The sequence below is a fragment of the Halichoerus grypus genome, chromosome 3, assembly GCF_964656455.1.
Source record: "Halichoerus grypus chromosome 3, mHalGry1.hap1.1, whole genome shotgun sequence".
NCBI lineage: Eukaryota > Metazoa > Chordata > Mammalia > Carnivora > Phocidae > Halichoerus > Halichoerus grypus.
In genome coordinates this window covers 4,988,958-5,005,505 of record NC_135714.1, presented here as the reverse complement: position 1 = coordinate 5,005,505, position 16,548 = coordinate 4,988,958, and the positions used below count along the sequence as shown (strand labels likewise).

The following is a 16,548-nucleotide window of genomic DNA, read 5'->3' as shown; positions in this document are numbered from 1 at the left end:
AGGCATGGGGAAAACCTGGCAGGAAATCCACCCCAGTGCTGCAGATGCTTTCCTCGACGGGGTTTTCCTCTGCTTCTGCGCCAGGCTCTCTCGGGGAAGCGGGGGCGGCTTTGGGCCGGGGAGGAACAGCATGCGCGTGCACATGCAGACGCAGACGAGGAGCGCATGCCCCAGAGCCAAGCGAGACACCGGTGCGCAGGTGCCTGTGGGGCGCTGGGAAGCTCAGACACGGTGCACGGACAGAAGTGCCGCGGGGCTCTACCTTTTCACACAGGGCAAGCACAGTTCCAGCTTGGATTATTGCAACCTGTTCTTCGTTTCTCAAATTCTAAAACACAAAAATGCGGGAAGGGCGTTTTACACTGGACCCCACATCCCCGTGCAGACAGCCAGCGCTGACCGGCTTTGACGCCCCTCCGAGAGGGGACCTCGGGGCTCGGCCCCCACTCTCTAAAGAGGCCAGCTTCCAAACGCAGCTGCAGCCCTGTCCTCTCTGGGGCCAGGACTTTTGGAGCTAGGGCCTGTTCGAGCCAATCTTCTAAGGGGGCAAAAATACCACGTCTGCTTTCGGGAATCTGGAGGGATCCCGCGCTCCCTCTGGGTGATCCTTTGTGCGCGCCCTCATCCCTTGCAGGAGCGAGGGAGGAGCTAAATCCAGAAGCTAAGTCCGGAAGCCTCCCCTTCCCCCCAGTGACACCGCGACCCCCCTGTGACAGCGTGACCCCCCGTGACAGCGCGATCCACCCGTGAGAGCGCGGCCCGCCCACCCCCGCGGGGGCACGGCCAGACAGAAGCCTTACACTGCACGTGTCAGATCTCTTCGGTTAGGAAGAAACCAAACCCAAAGGAAAGGAAAGGCACACAGAGCACACCCAGGTGGAGACAAGAGCGCGCGAGCAGAAGCCGACCGGCATAGTTACCCCGTTATCGCCAAGGATATCTAGCTTCTTCATAAGTTCAGAAACATTCACATCCTGGAAAAGATTTCCAACGTTCATTTTGCGGGAGGCGCCCAGCCCGTGCAGACCGGTCTCTAGCGCCGCGGCCTCGGCCTCGCCCGTCCCTCTCCCGGCGCGCGCCTCGGGGCCAGGAGCTCCCGGCAGCTCCTTCGGTCGAGGGAGGGAAGGCAGCGCCTGCCACTCGCCCGGCCCGCGGAGCTTTCCAGAAAGGCTCGAGGAGTCGCGAGGGTCAGGAGGACCCCGGCCCGCAGCCTCGTCTCCCGCCCACTCACTCACTGCGCGAGGCCGCGGGGCGCAGCGCCGCTCTGACGTCACACCCACGCCACGTCACGTCACGTCACGTCGCGTCTCGGGGTGGGTGCTGCCATTCAGACCTCACGCACGGGAGAGTGCGGCTCGGAGAGCTCGCGGCCCAGAGCTGGGACGTGGCCACGCTGGGGTGTGCCCTCAAAGCTGTGTCCCACGGCTCTGCTCTTTTAACATGGGTACAAATAGAGTGACATTGGGTGACCCTCTGAAAAATGAACTCTGGCTTTCAAAGTACGGTGGGGGGCCGGGCCATCTCGTTTAACTCCGTTCTGTCTGGCACAAAGGCACAATCCCCCTTTACGGCTGAGCCTGGCCTTCGAGCGGGCCCCTGGCGGTCGGTTTAGCGGAGGCACCCCCCAAGCACGCTACCTTAACTCCTTCCTGGTGACAGAACAGCTGGAGAGCGCTGCTGTTGTTCTCGGGGAAGGTGGTGATTTGGAGGTTAAAGGCTGGCGACCTCCGCTCTCTCTCCTGGAGAAAAGATTTGGTTTAAAAACAGAACTTTATTGGATTATTTACCACTTGCCATTTTCCCACGTTACGCAGCAAAAACCAAGGCATTCCAGTTGGCAAAGGTGTTACTAAAAGGCGCACAGACTACCATCTCCTGGTCCTCGAAGGCGCGCGCCGTGGTCCCACCTCTGCAGCGCACTGGGTCTCCTGCGGAAATGTGTCTACTTCTTACCTACTCGGCTAGGAAGAAAAGGTTAACAAGGTGTCATGTGTTCACCTGCTGCGAGATGGAAACCCAGGAAGCCACAGATCATCATCATTCAGTACTTGGTAAGAACGAGTGCGTGAAATCTCAACAGACAACATTAGCCACCAGCCATGGCGTGTCCCCTGCACCCTGTGGCACATCACTCTCTCATTGAATCCTCACAACCCCACGAGGCAGGCATTATCGCTTTCATTTCATAGACAGGGCGGCAGGACCAGGACACAAACCCCCCATTCACTTTTTTTTTTTTCCAAAATAATCTGCTGATTTCATTCACAGTCTTTTTTTTAATTGCACTAACACACCAGTGATCATTCTATCCCTGCCTTAGATTGATAGTCAAATCTCAATTACTAAGGAAGGAAAAGTAGGCATTTTCCCAGAAGAGGTACTTATTAATCAGATGTAAAGTGACATGTTTTTAAAAAGGACAGGAGAAGCCCAATTAATTACAGGGATATATTATATAGATCTGCCTTGAAAACTTGAGCAATGGACAGGCTAGCTTTATGGGAAGACCAGCAGAGAAGACCTTTCTAAATTATACCTTTAAATCAAACTGCTTTTATTTTCTCAAAATTACAGTAAGATAAGTAAGCATGCTTTGGACCATTCCTGCAGAATCTAGTGACACCACCCATCGGTCTCTTTAGTCACTCAACTAAGAAATGTAACCAAATGAGCACTAGCTTGGATGGTGGGACTACACAGATGCTCTTGGATAAGGCGAATGGAGAGTGCGGGGGGGGGGGGGGGGGGAGGGCATTCATTCAGTTGACTTCCCCAAAGCCCAACCTGGCTAACCTGGTTGGAAGCAGTTCAGGGGGAAAAGTTTATTTCTCTTCTTAGCCAAGAAGACCAAAATTCACAGTGGTTCCATTCTATGGATGTCTTTCTACCTACAACACTTAAATGGAGTCTCCATAGAAAAGGGGACAACAGAAAGCTCCTATTTTAATATGAACAAAAGTCAGAAAATTGGTTTCTAATGGCTCTGAAGGATGGTGGAGACACGTAAAGAAAATTCTAGCACACTGAGAAATGCTCATGGAAATCTCCTGAGAAAGACGCATGACAAAGCCCTGGGAAAGGCTTCCTCGCTGGCCGAAGTGTGAACAGGGACCTTGCATGGCTTCAAGCTCCTGCCTTGTGAATGGAAGACCCCGTTCACGCTCAAGCAAGAGTTGAGTTGCACGGTAACACTTGGTTTGGAGACATTCAGGCCACAATCCATGCCAACACGACAAAGGACAAGATGGTAAACAACTTTAATGGAAGCCAGGAGGAGGAAACAGAACAGGAGGGACACCAGTGTCGCAAGGCTGCTGGCTTTCCCTGGGGCATCCGTGCATGCAAAGGCTTCAGCAGAGGGAGAGCGGGGCCGCTCAGGTGCTCAGACAAAGAGGTGCTCAGACAAACCTAGGTGAGGTTTAAAATGTGGATGGTTTTTAAATGGCAACAAACAAAAAAAGGAGATGAAGTCGCATTGCAATACAATGCTAGCACCCGAGGGCGAGGTTTCAGTGGGAAGCAGTAAACCATCACTATTCTTATGCTGGATCCAACTCTGTACTGGGGACGTTACTGAAGGTTTGGAATGTGATGGTTACCCGTGAAAAGCATTCAGGCTCCCTCTGTGCTAATAGCAGTTTGAGTTGCAGGTTGAGTTACAAACAGTAAGTTTTCAGTCCAGTGCAACCCCGTGTGACACCCAAGCCTGCAGGGATTTGGAACAACCATACGGGTTCTCTCAAACGCCTAGACAAACACCTCCCTCCCCCCTGCTTACTTACTTACCTGTGTTTACCTCGGCAAATAGAAAATGGGCCAAACTAGCAGTAAACACACTACAGAGTCAGTTGTGGGCCAGGTCGGGCCCTGCTCTTTCAAAAGGAGAGATTCCCTGCATGCAAGGTCACTAAAAAGGTGTGTTATTAATTGCAACAGTGCTTCTGTCCGGGTTTGCAGAATGCATACCAGGTGACTATGCATGCAGGAAAGAAGTAGTTATGGAAATGAAACACAAATAAAAAAGGCAAAATATTGCAAAAACAAATTATTTTATTAAGTGCAAAACAAGCCGTAGGCAATAAATAGATTAGCTCTGGTACATGTCCAAAGACTTCGGTGAGCATTCTCTCCAGAACACATTAAGGCAGTGAAATTATTCTGAACATACAGATTTAAAAAAAAAAAAAAAGAAAAAGAAAAAGAAAAGAAAAGAAAACAACTCTACCACGTCCCTTTACACATGCTGGAGGACATCTGGGAGCTTTTACATGAATTTCAGTTTGGGCTCAAAGAGAAGGTCTGCTCCGTTTGAGAGCGCACAACAGATAGAGTCTCTTACTTCGAGCTCCAGCACTCGGAACTCTAGCAGCTCGTTCTGGTCCTTCGCATCTTGCATTTCGTTCTTCAGCTGGCTCTCTTCCATTTCCAGTCTGTAAATCTAGAGCAGACGCACCTGTGGGTTAGCGGGCAGGAGGACCGCCGTCTCCACGGAGACGTGGCCTGCTTAGTGCAGATGGGGGGGGGGGGGTGCCTGCTCCATCCCTCTGGCCCCAGGCCTGGCCCGGAAGATGGGCTTCTCCATAGACTTGCTGAATAAATGAATGATGGGGAAACTGAGGCACAGAGCCACTAAGTCCCTTCCTGAGGTCAAATGTGAGGGAGGCAGGAGTGCAGCATGGGCGCTTCTGATCCCAAAGTCTGTGTGTATTCTTTTTGCATGCTGTCTTCCCCCCCAACCCCCAGCCACCAGGGTGATACCCCCCGCCCCCAGACAGAGTGGGACAAGCCACAGCAGAAAAGCATACACTGCTGTCACCCAACCAGAGGGCTCAGGAGAAGGCTTAGCACAAGCAGCTCTCGTGTAGGCACAAGTCTATCTGCGAAGGTGGGCTGCTTGGTCCGACACCCACCGGGAGACCCTGGAAAAGCACCCTAATGGCTCCGTGGCTCAGTTTCTGTCCAAGGAGCATAAAGCTGCCCGTCCTCCTCTGGCAGCAGCCAGGACTGACTGAGAGAAGGCACAACTCCTTATCGAGGGCTTCCATGAGTCACAGCCACAGGCAAAGGCCTCTCCCTCCTCCTGCCTGGAGAACCAGAGGGGGTTCTCCACTGACGGGGTGCTGCACCCCAGGGGACATTTGGAAACAGTGTGTTTTCTCCATGGCTCCTTAAATTTAGTGAGCAGGACCAAGGACATGGAATCTCTCCCAACGCACGGACTTGACCTGGAGGGCAGTGACAGGTCTTGTCCCAGTGCTCCAAATGCTACAGAGAAACACAGGGAAGTGAGCGGCCACGCAGCTGGTCAGTGAAGAGCTGGGGCTGGACCAAGCCCCCTCCCAAGAGGGCAAGGCTGGGCTCATCCAGGGCAGGCATTCTAGGATGCTCAAAGACTAAGGCCTAACCTAGGTCTGTCTGGTTCTGCTAGTATGGAAGGTCTGAACAGAAAGTACACTGGTGGTTGCCAGGGGCTGAGGGGTGGGAAATAAGGAGGGACTACAAATGGGTACAAGGGACCTTTATGGGAGGCTGAAAATGTTCTAAAACTGCATTGTGGTGACGGCTGCACAACTCAGTAAACTTACTAAAACAAAACAACTCTGAATTGTGCACAAATAAGAAAAAAATAAAGCTAAAGTCTTGTCCCAAGGCATTAAATCTACTCCCCATGCTGTCTCGAGAAAGGTCTAGAAAGTTCCATGACCACAGAAGGAAGACAGGCTCAGCTTTGTCGGCGCCATGGCCTCCAGTCCAGCAACTGAACCGTGATGGCTTGAAGGCCTGCCCATCAACCGGCACCTTCAGTCTGCCCTGGTGGGAGGGGAAGGGCTCTGGAACCCCAAAACAATGGCAGAGGTGGGAGGATGGAAAGAGGAATAGCGACCCTCACTGTGTCTGCAGGGTGGTCTAAACCAGCTCTGCGGGCCTCGTCTCAGAGGACAGAACCGGGGCCAATGGCTGGGAAGCCCCAGGAATTGGGCTCTGACTCAAGATAAGGGACAGTTCCCTCCTGAGAGCCGGTCAGGAGCCAGAGGGCTGCCACGGGGGCGCCTCCATGGGCCTCTGAGGGCCCTGACTGTCCGGGCTTGGTGATTCTCTGAGGGGGCAGTGAGAGGATTGATGCCCACCTACCTTTTCCAGCAAGTCTTGGTTTGTTCTGATGAGCAGCTGCTTCTCTTCAACCCACTTGGAATCCTAAGAAAAAGCACTAAATATGTTCACACTCCTTGAAGCAAACAGGCAGCTAAAGAGCAAAGTGGTGTCGGTGACCAAAAGGCAATAGAAAACTCTGTATGGAAAGGTCAGAGAAAGGGACAGCAGCTGGAAAGACGTCATGGTCCCTCTAAACTGCTACACCCGAAAAAGAGAGCCGGCAGGTTTGTGGGGTGTCCCTTCTCCATGGCTCACGCCCCCTGAAAGCGCACAGAGTTCGCGCTGTGAGTGTCCTGGATGGGAAAGCAGCTGCAGAGGGACCGAATCAGCCCTGCAGACCCGCTCAGGCTTGCTCACCACAGCCCGTGGGCTGGCACCCAGGCCACACCCCGAGGGTCTGCCCCTCACCCACGGACCTGGCATCATCACGGGGACGTGCTTCTGTGCCTTCTGGCCCCACTGCCCGTGATGCCCTAACGGCGTTTCTTTGCCTGGTCAGGTCCCATCCAGGGAAGTCCTGTGAGCACAGGGCACCAGGCCTCTGTTTCCACCATGGCATCCCCAGTGCCTAGCACAGGGCCTGGTACACAGCTGGTGCTCAATAAATACTGGAGGATGGATACATGGATAAAGGAATAGGTGAAAGAACTTCCTTCTTCCCTTCTCTCAGCTCTGGTGGCCTCCTGGGCTTCCTTCTACCAACATTTATCACCCTGTGTTGTCCCTGGGTTGACAAGTGTAGGCCCCACGAGGCTGTGAGTCCCCGTGAGGACAGAGCCATGTTCCACTCATCTTTTTGCCTGGAGCAGACTGCCTGCAGCCGTCCCGCCCATCTGCATGCACATGACCCTTTGCAATGTGACTTTGCAGCTCCTCCCAATGAGACGTGATGGCTACTTCTCCAACCCTGAAGTGGGGCATGCTGGGGCGTGTGTTGGCTCCTGGGATGTTTGCAAATGGGACTCGAGCAGAGGCTTGGAACATACTTATGCATTGAGGCCTCCCCTTTCTTCCTGTCCCCAGACTGCCAGGCAAAGAAGCCAGGTTAGCTTCCTTGAGAGTAAGAGGCCACGAGGAGAGATCTGGCCAACAGCAGGCGCCCGTGCCCAGACAGGAGAGAGAGGCCATTTCAGGCCACGTAGCCCCAGCTGATGTGTCGGCAAAGCAGCCTCGAGAATGACCCCAGGTGAGACCAGCAGAAGAACCACACAGCTGGGTCTAGCCCAAACTGCTGACCCAGGGACTGTGAGCAAATACAATTTTTGTTGTTTTAAACAACTAAGTTTTGGGGTGGTTTGTTACACAGTGATAGCTAACTGACACATTATCCCCGCACACCAAGCACAAAACTTGGTGTAGGGTCAGGGCTCTGGTGGCTGCTCCCTCAACAAATGGCCGTTTGTTTTGTCCCAAACTGGCCCTTCCATTCAGCAGGTGCTGAGGGCAGAACCGGCCCGCAAACATAGGGCGAGCACTCTCGGGTGGGGACGGAACGTAGTCGAAGACGACAGTCAGGCGACACGTGAGCTCAGCCTGCAAGAGGGGCCGAGGCCAGTGGCAGGTAGAACAGGAGTTTGAGAACAGCCTTCTCTCCCACCTGGACTCTTCCCCGGCTGCTTCCTTCTCCCCACTTCTGCTTCCCCAGTGTGTGCAGTACGATTACTACCCCGTTTTAAAGATGAGGAAAAGAGACAACGTCAGTTGCACGGGTCACATAACACGTCAGGCAAGCCAGTCCCAGCGTGTTTGCCCTTCACCCCTCCCCGGCCTCTGTGGGGCGTTCTGGACCACGGTTACAGAAGCAGTACCCGGGGGCTGGCCACTCGCCGGCTCCGTCCGTGCCCAGAGCATCCTGGTCACCACCACCCGAGCCCTCGTGCCACTAACTAGGCATGAGGCCGAGTTCGTTCTAAGCCACCTGTTCAGAACCCCGGACACCACCTTCCCTGAACACCCACCCCCAGGCCCCGCGTGCCAGCCGAGGACCTCGGGAAACCCTCGCCCGCACGGCCTGCCTGTGCACCGGGACCGTGGTGCCACCTGACTCCACCCACCCCCACACGGCCCTCGGCACCCTCACCGTGAGGTGTGAGGGGGGCCCCGTGACCGTTTGGGAGAAAGGCGCGGAGGCAGCAAACCCGCCTTCTCCTGCCCTCTGCGGAGGAGGGCGCGCCGTGGATGGGGCGGTTCCCAGATGGCGGTGCCTCCGGCACAGGATCCCTGAGTGACCCCCGGAGTGGGCGACCCCTGCCTCCAGGAGGGACGGACAGACGGTGTACTGAGCGGGAAATAAACCTCACTGTGCTAAGCCGCTGAGAAGTTCCAGCTACCTCCTACCACAGAGAGAACAGCTGACCTGCACCGACTCCAGGTGGGCGCTGCCTTTGGATGTTTCCCTCTGAGAGGCTGAACCACCACCCAGAGCCCCCTCCATGGTCTCCCCCAACCCAGGGCACGGGTCTGGGCCTGGGCTTTGCCTCCCTACTGTGTCCTGCCACCAGCCCGGCCTTGTCACGCTCAGAGAATGTGTGCATGGAGGCGACTCGACTCTGAGAAACTCAAGGGCTGGGGTTTCCCGGGACAGAGTCACACACAGCGTGGAATCCTGAGGCACGGGCTGAGGGGCCAGTTCATTTTCACAATTAAACCCCGATAAATGACTGCAGCTTTCCTTCAGATTCAAGTCAAAAAGGATTCTGGTCACCACTTTGCTTTCTGAATTGTCTCCTGCTTTCACCCACTTGGCCAACAATGAAAAAGCCAAGTTAGAATTTCATAACATGTTTTGGTTTTTTAAAACCCTGCAAATAGGCACCTCAGCTAGGACATTCTCACCTGGGTTCGGCCTGGGTGTTTTTTTCTCTAATGTCTCTGGAGCAAACAACTCAGACCCATAGAGGGGGGACACCCTTGGCACCAAGGCCACAGTGACACCACGAGGGGACAGACGTGCAAAAACCCCACGATCACTCCCGCTCACCTGTCCCTTCTCAACCAGTAACTTCTCCAAGTCTTCGATTTTGGCCTGACACCTCAGCAGGTCGGCTTGGAGCTGTTCCCGAGTCTGGAACAAAAAGGATCAAAAAGTGAGCAGGTCACCGGGAATGGGTGACGGAGGAGCAGCAAGGACCGTGCTGTAATCCAGGCCTTGGAAGCACGTCCATGCACGGGTTCCAAGGTGGCCTACCCAGCTGCACGTATACGGTTTTCAAGAATGGAAGGGTCTCGAGATGTTGGTGGCTCTAACCCCCTCAATGTTATAGCTAATGACATGCAAGCCTGGAGCAGGGGTCGGCGTCCTCGAGGACATGATGAGCCAGAAGCCAGGCGTGTCAGGGTTCCCCATCCCGGCTTTCTGATCAGTTTAGTGGTTGCCTTTACCAACACTACCAGGCATGTTCCGTGGGCCCTTGATTGCCTGCAGTAAGGGCTGAAAGCCAAAACACCTCAAGGACCAGGCAGGTGTGTGAGTCAGGGAAGCCGACTGCGTGCGGGGTGTGAGGGGGCGGGGAGGACTGTGGCACCCAGCCCATCTCAGGGGAAATCACCACCTGGCTGCAGCCGAAGCTGCTACCATGTGGAACGGGAAGCCAGTCGCTGCCAGGCTGAGCATGTTTTGAGCTGCCGAGAGAGGTCAGGAACCTGGATTTCTATGTGAAATCTCCTGATGCTTAAATGTTGGCAACTAGATGAAACTTTTAATAAAAACCACATGATTCAGCCCAAACTATGCCCAGCCCTTTACTTCCTCTGACCTATATAGGTTATAGGCTGAACCCTTTATTGTGGCACAAAAAGCTTCCCTCCCCACCAGCCTCATCCACCACCTCTGACCTCATGGGGCTGTTGCAGGAATGAGATCGGGAACGTGCTGGCACCTGTGGTGTGCTCTCTGGGTGTCCCCTCCCTTTCAGAAGGAAGGGCAGGCACCTGCTGCTCTATGTGACTCCCGGAGATGGGGTAAGGGCCAGTGAGTGGAAGTTACTGGAAGACAGAGCTCAGCCCAGCACAATGGCGGGCACGGCCCAGACCTGGGAGGCCAGCAGGGACCGGAGTGCCTTGAGGGAGCACCCCCCAACAATCCCTGCATGGGCTCTGTGGGGTGTTCACAGCCTGGGAGGGGGAGGAGGGTGAAGTCTACAAGGCCACCACATCTGTGATTTAGTCACTGGGTCCTAAAGTCTGAATGCACTCCTACAAACAGCCGGCACCCATGATGTGTGCGAGACAACAGTATCGTTTCTTCCAGCAAGTCCTGCCGTCACTCTGAGGATGGCGAGATAGCACCTGTGGGGTCTGCCAAGGCTTTGTTAGGTGCCCCCCAACACCTCTCAGAATCCCCTCCAAGTGTCACAGGCAAGGCGTGGAGACCCTGGCGGTCCACCCAGCCCCTTGTGGCCCTTGGGCCTGCGACACTCACCCGGGCCTCTCTCTCGGCATCCAGCGTCCCCCCGACCTGCTCCTGAAGCAGGGCGTAGGCCCGCTGCAGGGCCTGGTACTCCCTGGTCAGCTGGCAGAACCTCAGGTCGGCCTCCTCCCTGGTGGTTGTCTTAGCGTCATGGAGAAGAAAGACATAAGGAAGCACGTGACTTGGTGTGGCTCCGAGTGCCGGGGTCCACTGAGACAGAAGCACACATCCAGCCCTCACAGCCGTGGCCAGTAATTACTTAGGGAACTGGTCACTGCCAGGATGTCACCGGGGCCCTGGAGTGACAGGCTGCGGGGGGGAGATGCTATCCCGATCAACGGCACCCTTCCCGGGAACTCATGGAACCCTGGGGGGATCCTTGAGTCGCGGGCAAGGGAGAAAGGGCAAGAGCGCCCCAGAGCCAGCCCCTCCCACCAGCACTTCTCACTCTGGGAATTTCTCCGAAGGAGACAACCCCCTAGGAAGCAGAGGTACAGTACTGGACGGGCACTGGCGCATCGTTTGTAGTCATGGAAAGTGGGAACCACCCGTTATGCGGGACCTGTCACATTAAATGCGTCTGCGTGAGACGTCCCCCGCTCTCACGAGAGATGGGGATGTGGAACACGGTGTTTGGTGCCCAGAGCTGCCTGTGACATCCTGGTGGTCACATGTGTCTGGTACGACCACGTTTTACTTGGGTTTCCTAAGAGAATTCAGCTGGGGGGTGCGCGGGGGGGCAAGGACCACGCTGCCCTTTGCACCTTCGTGAGCCCAGCTCACTCAGTGCCGCGGTCATGAACCTGGATGTGCGCGATGATTGGGAAATGTCAGGGTGGTGACTCGGCAGGAGAGGGCTGCCGGTGGTTTTCACCGCCCTCTGCGCTTGCCAGCACCCTGTGGTTACTCTCCTGTGTGACGTCATCTTCTTAATGAAAAAGCAGTTCATGCTATTTCCACTAGGTGGTGTGCCTGTGTGTGCGTGCACCTGTGTGTGCCCGTGTGTGTGTGCATGTATGCATGCGTGTGTGTTCCTGTGTGCGTGCACATGTCCCTGAGCACGCGCACAGGGGGACCAGGGACAGCCCACCACGCAGCAAGTTTAATTGCAAAGATAACAGCAAGGCGACAACAGATTTCCTTTGTGAGATCAGCACTGGGGAAAGGAAGGGACCGCCACGTGCTGCCAGCAGCCCCCCTTGCATTCTGGAGCCCCGCCCAGTGCAGGGCTACCTGCCCTCGGGGCTGCGGGTTGTGATGACACAGGCCCTCCAGGCTTAGATCTTTAGGTGGGGGAGCGGCGGGCGGCTGTCAGTGCCGGAGGCGCCCCCGCAGCACCCCAGATGTGGGCTTGCTTACATCGTCCAAGTCCTCCTCCGGCGTGGCTGGGGCCCTGTCCGTCCTGTCTGTGTTGCAGGATGTTTCTGACAATGTCTCCGAGTCCACGGACTCCTCATCAAATCCAAAAAATGTCTCCACAACATGCTTCTAGAAACGTTAAGTCAATGTGCATGACATCAGGAATGGACTCAAAATTGCTGAGTTCCCCTCCCACACACCCCAGCCCATCACCCCCTGGGGCACAGGGGTGACTACACACAGCTGAGCCCCAAAGGCATCCCAAGAGGCGGTTGGTGGGGTTCCTGATAGACTGGGTGGGAGAGGAGGTCAGAGCACACTGGCCTGACCCTGCAGCCACTTAGCCCCTCTGAGCACAAGCTTCCTTTTCCATCACACAGACATGGAACCCCCCCACCTCACCCAAGAACAAGGCTATGCGTGTGCTGTGCCCGGCATGTGGACCCTCGATGGGCAGCGTGTGTGTCCTACTAAGGAGGGGCAGCCGGGCCACGTGAGATGTCTCATTCTACGCGCCAGACACAGGGAAAGGCTAAAGGGGCAGAGGGTCCACAGATGGACCCCAGGCTCTGACTGGCTGGGTGAGCGTGTGGTCCAGGTCCTCAACTGGACCTGCTCTAAAAGGCAATTTTTATTTAACTTTTTATTACAGAAAACTTGGAACACTCATAAAATTAGAAGGTACTGTGTAAGGGACCCTCGTGCACCAATCACTCAGAGGCAATGTTAACACTCGGGGTGCCGGCTCCCTGGTTAGCCTACCCAGCACTTCTCCCACCCCAAATACCATGATATACGGGGCTTCATTGAGCCATTCACGCATACATTCCTGCACTCATTCAGCAAACACTCGACTGAGCACTTTCTATGAGTCAGACACTGGATGAGGCCTGAGGAACACAACATGATTAAAACCAGCCATGCTCTCCCCCACAAGGAGCTTCGGTCCCCTGGGGACTGCAGACATTAACTGACAATCACCAGATCAATTTCCCTTGTTTTAGGAACATTGGCCTTTTTTCCCTCCAAAATAGCCCCCGAGAAAGATTTTTATTTCTGTTTACAATCGATGAATGCTTTTCATGACCATGAGGAAAGAACCATAACTAACTCCAGAGTCAGGCCCCAGGCTCCCACTGGTTCATCCAGAACCTGGCTCCTCCCAGAACCCCCTCCCCACTCCTCGTCCCACAGAGGGATCAGCGCTCATCCTGCACATTGAGGGCACCCCCCACCACTGTGCTTGTTGAAGCTGGCCTATGTCTGCACTCTCAGGCGCCCAAATGTAAAAGAAATGTGGCTGCAACCATAATTAATAACATAATTAAGAAAGAATTCAGCCATCAGGAAGGGAGAGGGAGACAGAGTGATTACTCTGTCCTCCTGTAGAGCTAGGGTTTCTGGAGAGGTTTTGCTGGAGGCACCCAGGAGGACAGGGGTTTGCTCATGAGGGGTGAGATTCGGGCTTATGTATTCCCCACTGTGGCCCAGAGCCTGGCACACTCAATAAATACTGGTTCTCAAATGCGTATTTGTGAACGTGTCTTTGTTAATGAACTCAAAGCTAAACTAACTTGTTTGCCCACAAAGAGTCTTCGGCTTGCACGGACAGCCCTTGCCCTCGTTCACACAGCCGGCACCAGCTGGGCAGGCACCTGCTCACACCCCAGGTGAGTTTAGCAGGTAGAACCGTGGGGACCGGGGCGCCTGGGTGGCTCAGTCGTTAAGCGTCTGCCTTCGGCTCAGGTCATGATCCCGGGGTCCTGGGATCGAGCCCCGCGTCGGGCTCTCTGCTCGGGGGGAAGCCTGCTTCTCCCTCTCCCACTCCTCCTGCTTGTGTTCCCTCTCTCGCTATCTCTCTCTCTGTCAAATAAATAAATAAAATCTTAAAAAAAAAAAAAAAAAAAAAGAACCATGGGGACCTATTAGGCTCTGTCGATTTCAAATGATTCCTTCTCTCCAAGTAGAAGCTGGGGACAGTCACATATACTCCCATCTCCTCTCCAGAGGAGAGACCTCACTTGAATTCAGGTATCGAAAACTCTCCAGATGATTTCTGGGGAGCAGTGAGCAGCGGTGACATCCTGATGACGATGGCACCTTCAGGAGCGACAGCTATACCGCACTCAAAGCTCCTCTGCACACACACGCACCTCACCTCCCTGAGCTCCAGGCTCCTCATTTTTCTGGGCAGCCATTGACCCACCTTATTTCTTGTAAACACTGCTGACTGCGAGGCCTCGGGGACAGGACTGTTTGGGGCAGTGCTGGCTGGCAGCCAGCTGGGACGCGCACGGCCGGAGCTCCAGGAGCCCTCCTGCCACGCTCTCTCCAACACCCCCTGGTCAGCGTCCTGGGCCACTCTGGGGGCTAACGACTCACTACCCAGGATGATCCGCTTCTCGAAGCCTCTCGGGGTGGCTAGTTAGGTCCTCCCTCACCGAGCCCTAACACAACATCACGGCAGATGTTGCCCATGTACGTTTAAACTAGCGCTGCCTTTGTCGACAGCCCATCCCCAGACCCCAGTGGAGCCCCCTGAAGTCCAATGTGGCCCCGGAGACCAAGACTCCAGGGCAGCATGCTGCAGCGCGGGAGGTGGGACACAGCTCTGACGGGGCATCGAGCACAAAAGGACACTCACATTATGTGTCTCTCCCAACAGGAGGTGAGTCCGCAGACCCCCAGCACCCACAACTCCCCCTGAGGCAACGAGTGGCCTAAGAACCCCCCCAACCTTGTACAACACATGGGTTGGGTTAGTTTGTTTCCTCGAAGGGTTAGTTTTCTCATTATATGGGAAGCCGAAATACACCACAGAGATGTATGCCTTTGTTAATAAAAGCAAGATAGAAAAAGACATTCTCACACTTAACTTAACTCTGGGGCTGTCTTCTTTGAGGCCATTGCCACCTCCCCCTGACGCCGCATTTTCAAAATCAATGTCAAATAGCACCTGCCTCCACGGAAGGACAGAATCACCTAGAAAACACTGCTTCCTCGAACGCTCGGCTCTTTAAGAAAGAGTCAAGCAATGGGGCAACTGTCCGGTTCCCAGAGTTGTCCACCTTTCTCAGATTCCCTGGGCATTTATTTCCCAGGAAAAGCCTCGGCTCCTGGCCACACACCTTCTGGGGGCTCGCTCCTCCAGATTTCCATCTTCTTTACCCCCAGAGTCCTGCCTTGCCCACTCCTTTTTATAAAGCAATCCAAATGTTTAAGATGCCGCTGGGGCAAAAATGAAAAACAAATGTGTCTCTTCCGTTTACTCCTGGAACGGACAGAAGTGCTCCTTCTCAGCAGATGGAAAGGCCCCGAGGGGAAGAGAGGTACCTCCAAAATAAATCACCCTCCCCGGACTGCAGCCTCCGAGCCCCCTCGCTCCTGCCTGCCTGCGTCCCTTCCAACAGCTGCCTGCGTGGGCAGGGGCTCTCCAGCCCAGGGCCATGTCCTTTCTCAGAACGGCCAACAGTCGCCCAGAGCCGGCAGCTTACCTTCATGCTTATAGGTCATCTCCTGGCAGCCGGAAAAGTACAGACACACCAGGGCACAGAGACAGAGAAAGAAGGAGAAGTACAGCACAAAGAGGATGTACTCCATCGCGGGGCACAGAGGCAGAGTCCACTAGCCCGCGTGCGCCCGGTGAGCCCAGAGCAGCCTCTCTGGCACCTGCTCCCAGGCCTCTCCAGTGCTAGGGGGAAGCACCGCTTCTCCCCTGGAACATTCTCCTCCCTTCCACCACGCCCAGCCCACTGTGTCTGAGGCTTCCTGCCGACTCCCGTCCCTGCAGCTCTGTGATCAGCCTCCGGCGGCCAGCCCGAGGGCAGATCCGGGGGCTGAGAGCAGCCGGTTTCCAAGATCTGGGCTGGCACCGTCGGCACCCAGGACAGCTTCCGCGCTGGTGCATTCTCTGGGGGCCACCCTCCCGGCGCTGCCCTGCCACAGGCCCTGGGTCCCTGGGCAAGCGCAAGGCCCCTGGGAACAGCGCTAGCAACGGTGACGCGGAGAGAGCTTTCTTCAGCCCAGAGCCAAACCCAGGAGGTGCCTCCTGCCACCTGCGCTTGGGCAAGTTCTCTGTCTGTCCCCCGAGCACCCCACATGCAACCCAGACTAGCTAAAGTCATGGGCTTCTCAGCAGTCCTATTTTATTTATACACACTGAGCAAACCAGGATCCACACCTGGGGCGCCCATGGGAGCCTGCATTTCTTGGAGAAGCTTCTCTCAGCAGAACAACAAAAGTAAGATCCCGCACATTGGAAAAAATAGATCGATAATACCATTAAAAAGGAAACTGCTATACTTGGAAAGATATTCATGCCATATTAAAAGGCAAAGGACCATCACAAAAAGAAAAATATAGACAATCAGGTTCATATGTATATTTCAATTGTAATAATGCTTGATACTCTGCTCCTCCCAAAGTATCCACGATATGAGCTATGTAACCACATCATAGCCTTTCACTCATGTTTCCAAATAAGCTCCCCCCCTCCACCCAGGCAGAGTTGGGACTCGCTCAGGAATGAGCCTGTAACCAACCTGAGCCAAGGAGCACCAGCCCTGGGACTTTTGCTGGAGCCACTGAGGAGAGATGCCCTCCCACCACAGAAGTTGCTAGGCAGGAGT

At 54.9% G+C, this 16,548-nt stretch overlaps 2 protein-coding genes across 4 annotated transcripts in view; both read right to left on the bottom strand.

The window, feature by feature from the left end:
- The window catches only part of JAKMIP1 (janus kinase and microtubule interacting protein 1), a 126,981-nt gene that overhangs the window by 21,063 nt on the left and 89,370 nt on the right, over window positions 1-16,548 (bottom strand). For 2 of the 3 annotated variants that reach the window (XM_036104666.2, XM_078068376.1), the window contains 5 exons: window positions 11,921-12,049; window positions 10,574-10,702; window positions 9,134-9,217; window positions 6,133-6,195; window positions 4,031-4,438 (listed from right to left, as the gene is read on the bottom strand). In XM_036104666.2, coding sequence (XP_035960559.1) covers window positions 4,265-4,438; window positions 6,133-6,195; window positions 9,134-9,217; window positions 10,574-10,702; window positions 11,921-12,049 — 579 coding nt within the window. In that variant the 3' untranslated portion in view covers window positions 4,031-4,264. Of the gene's footprint in view, window positions 1-262; window positions 329-920; window positions 975-1,637; window positions 1,740-4,030; window positions 4,439-6,132; window positions 6,196-9,133; window positions 9,218-10,573; window positions 10,703-11,920; window positions 12,050-16,548 lie in introns of those variants that run through there. The other variant, XM_036104667.2, reaches the window with a different exon arrangement.
- On the bottom strand, window positions 11,999-15,667 carry LOC144381320 (uncharacterized). The gene is made up of 2 exons (XM_078068378.1): window positions 15,415-15,667; window positions 11,999-12,049 (listed from the first exon to the last, which is right to left on the bottom strand). The coding sequence occupies exons 1-2, from the start codon at window positions 15,518-15,520 to the stop codon at window positions 12,018-12,020; spliced, it is 138 nt and encodes a 45-aa protein (XP_077924504.1). The 5' UTR covers window positions 15,521-15,667; the 3' UTR covers window positions 11,999-12,017.

What these genes read in the sequence shown, in the direction of transcription:
- LOC144381320 (XM_078068378.1), bottom strand. Translation starts at nt 15,520, where the DNA reads ATGGAGTACATCCTCTTTGTGCTGTACTTCTCCTTCTTTCTCTGTCTC. An exon ending in GATGACCTATAAGCATGAAG is followed by an intron (nt 12,050 to 15,414) that starts GTAAGCTGCCGG and finishes TAACGTTTCTAG; the next exon opens with AAGCATGTTGTGGAGACATT.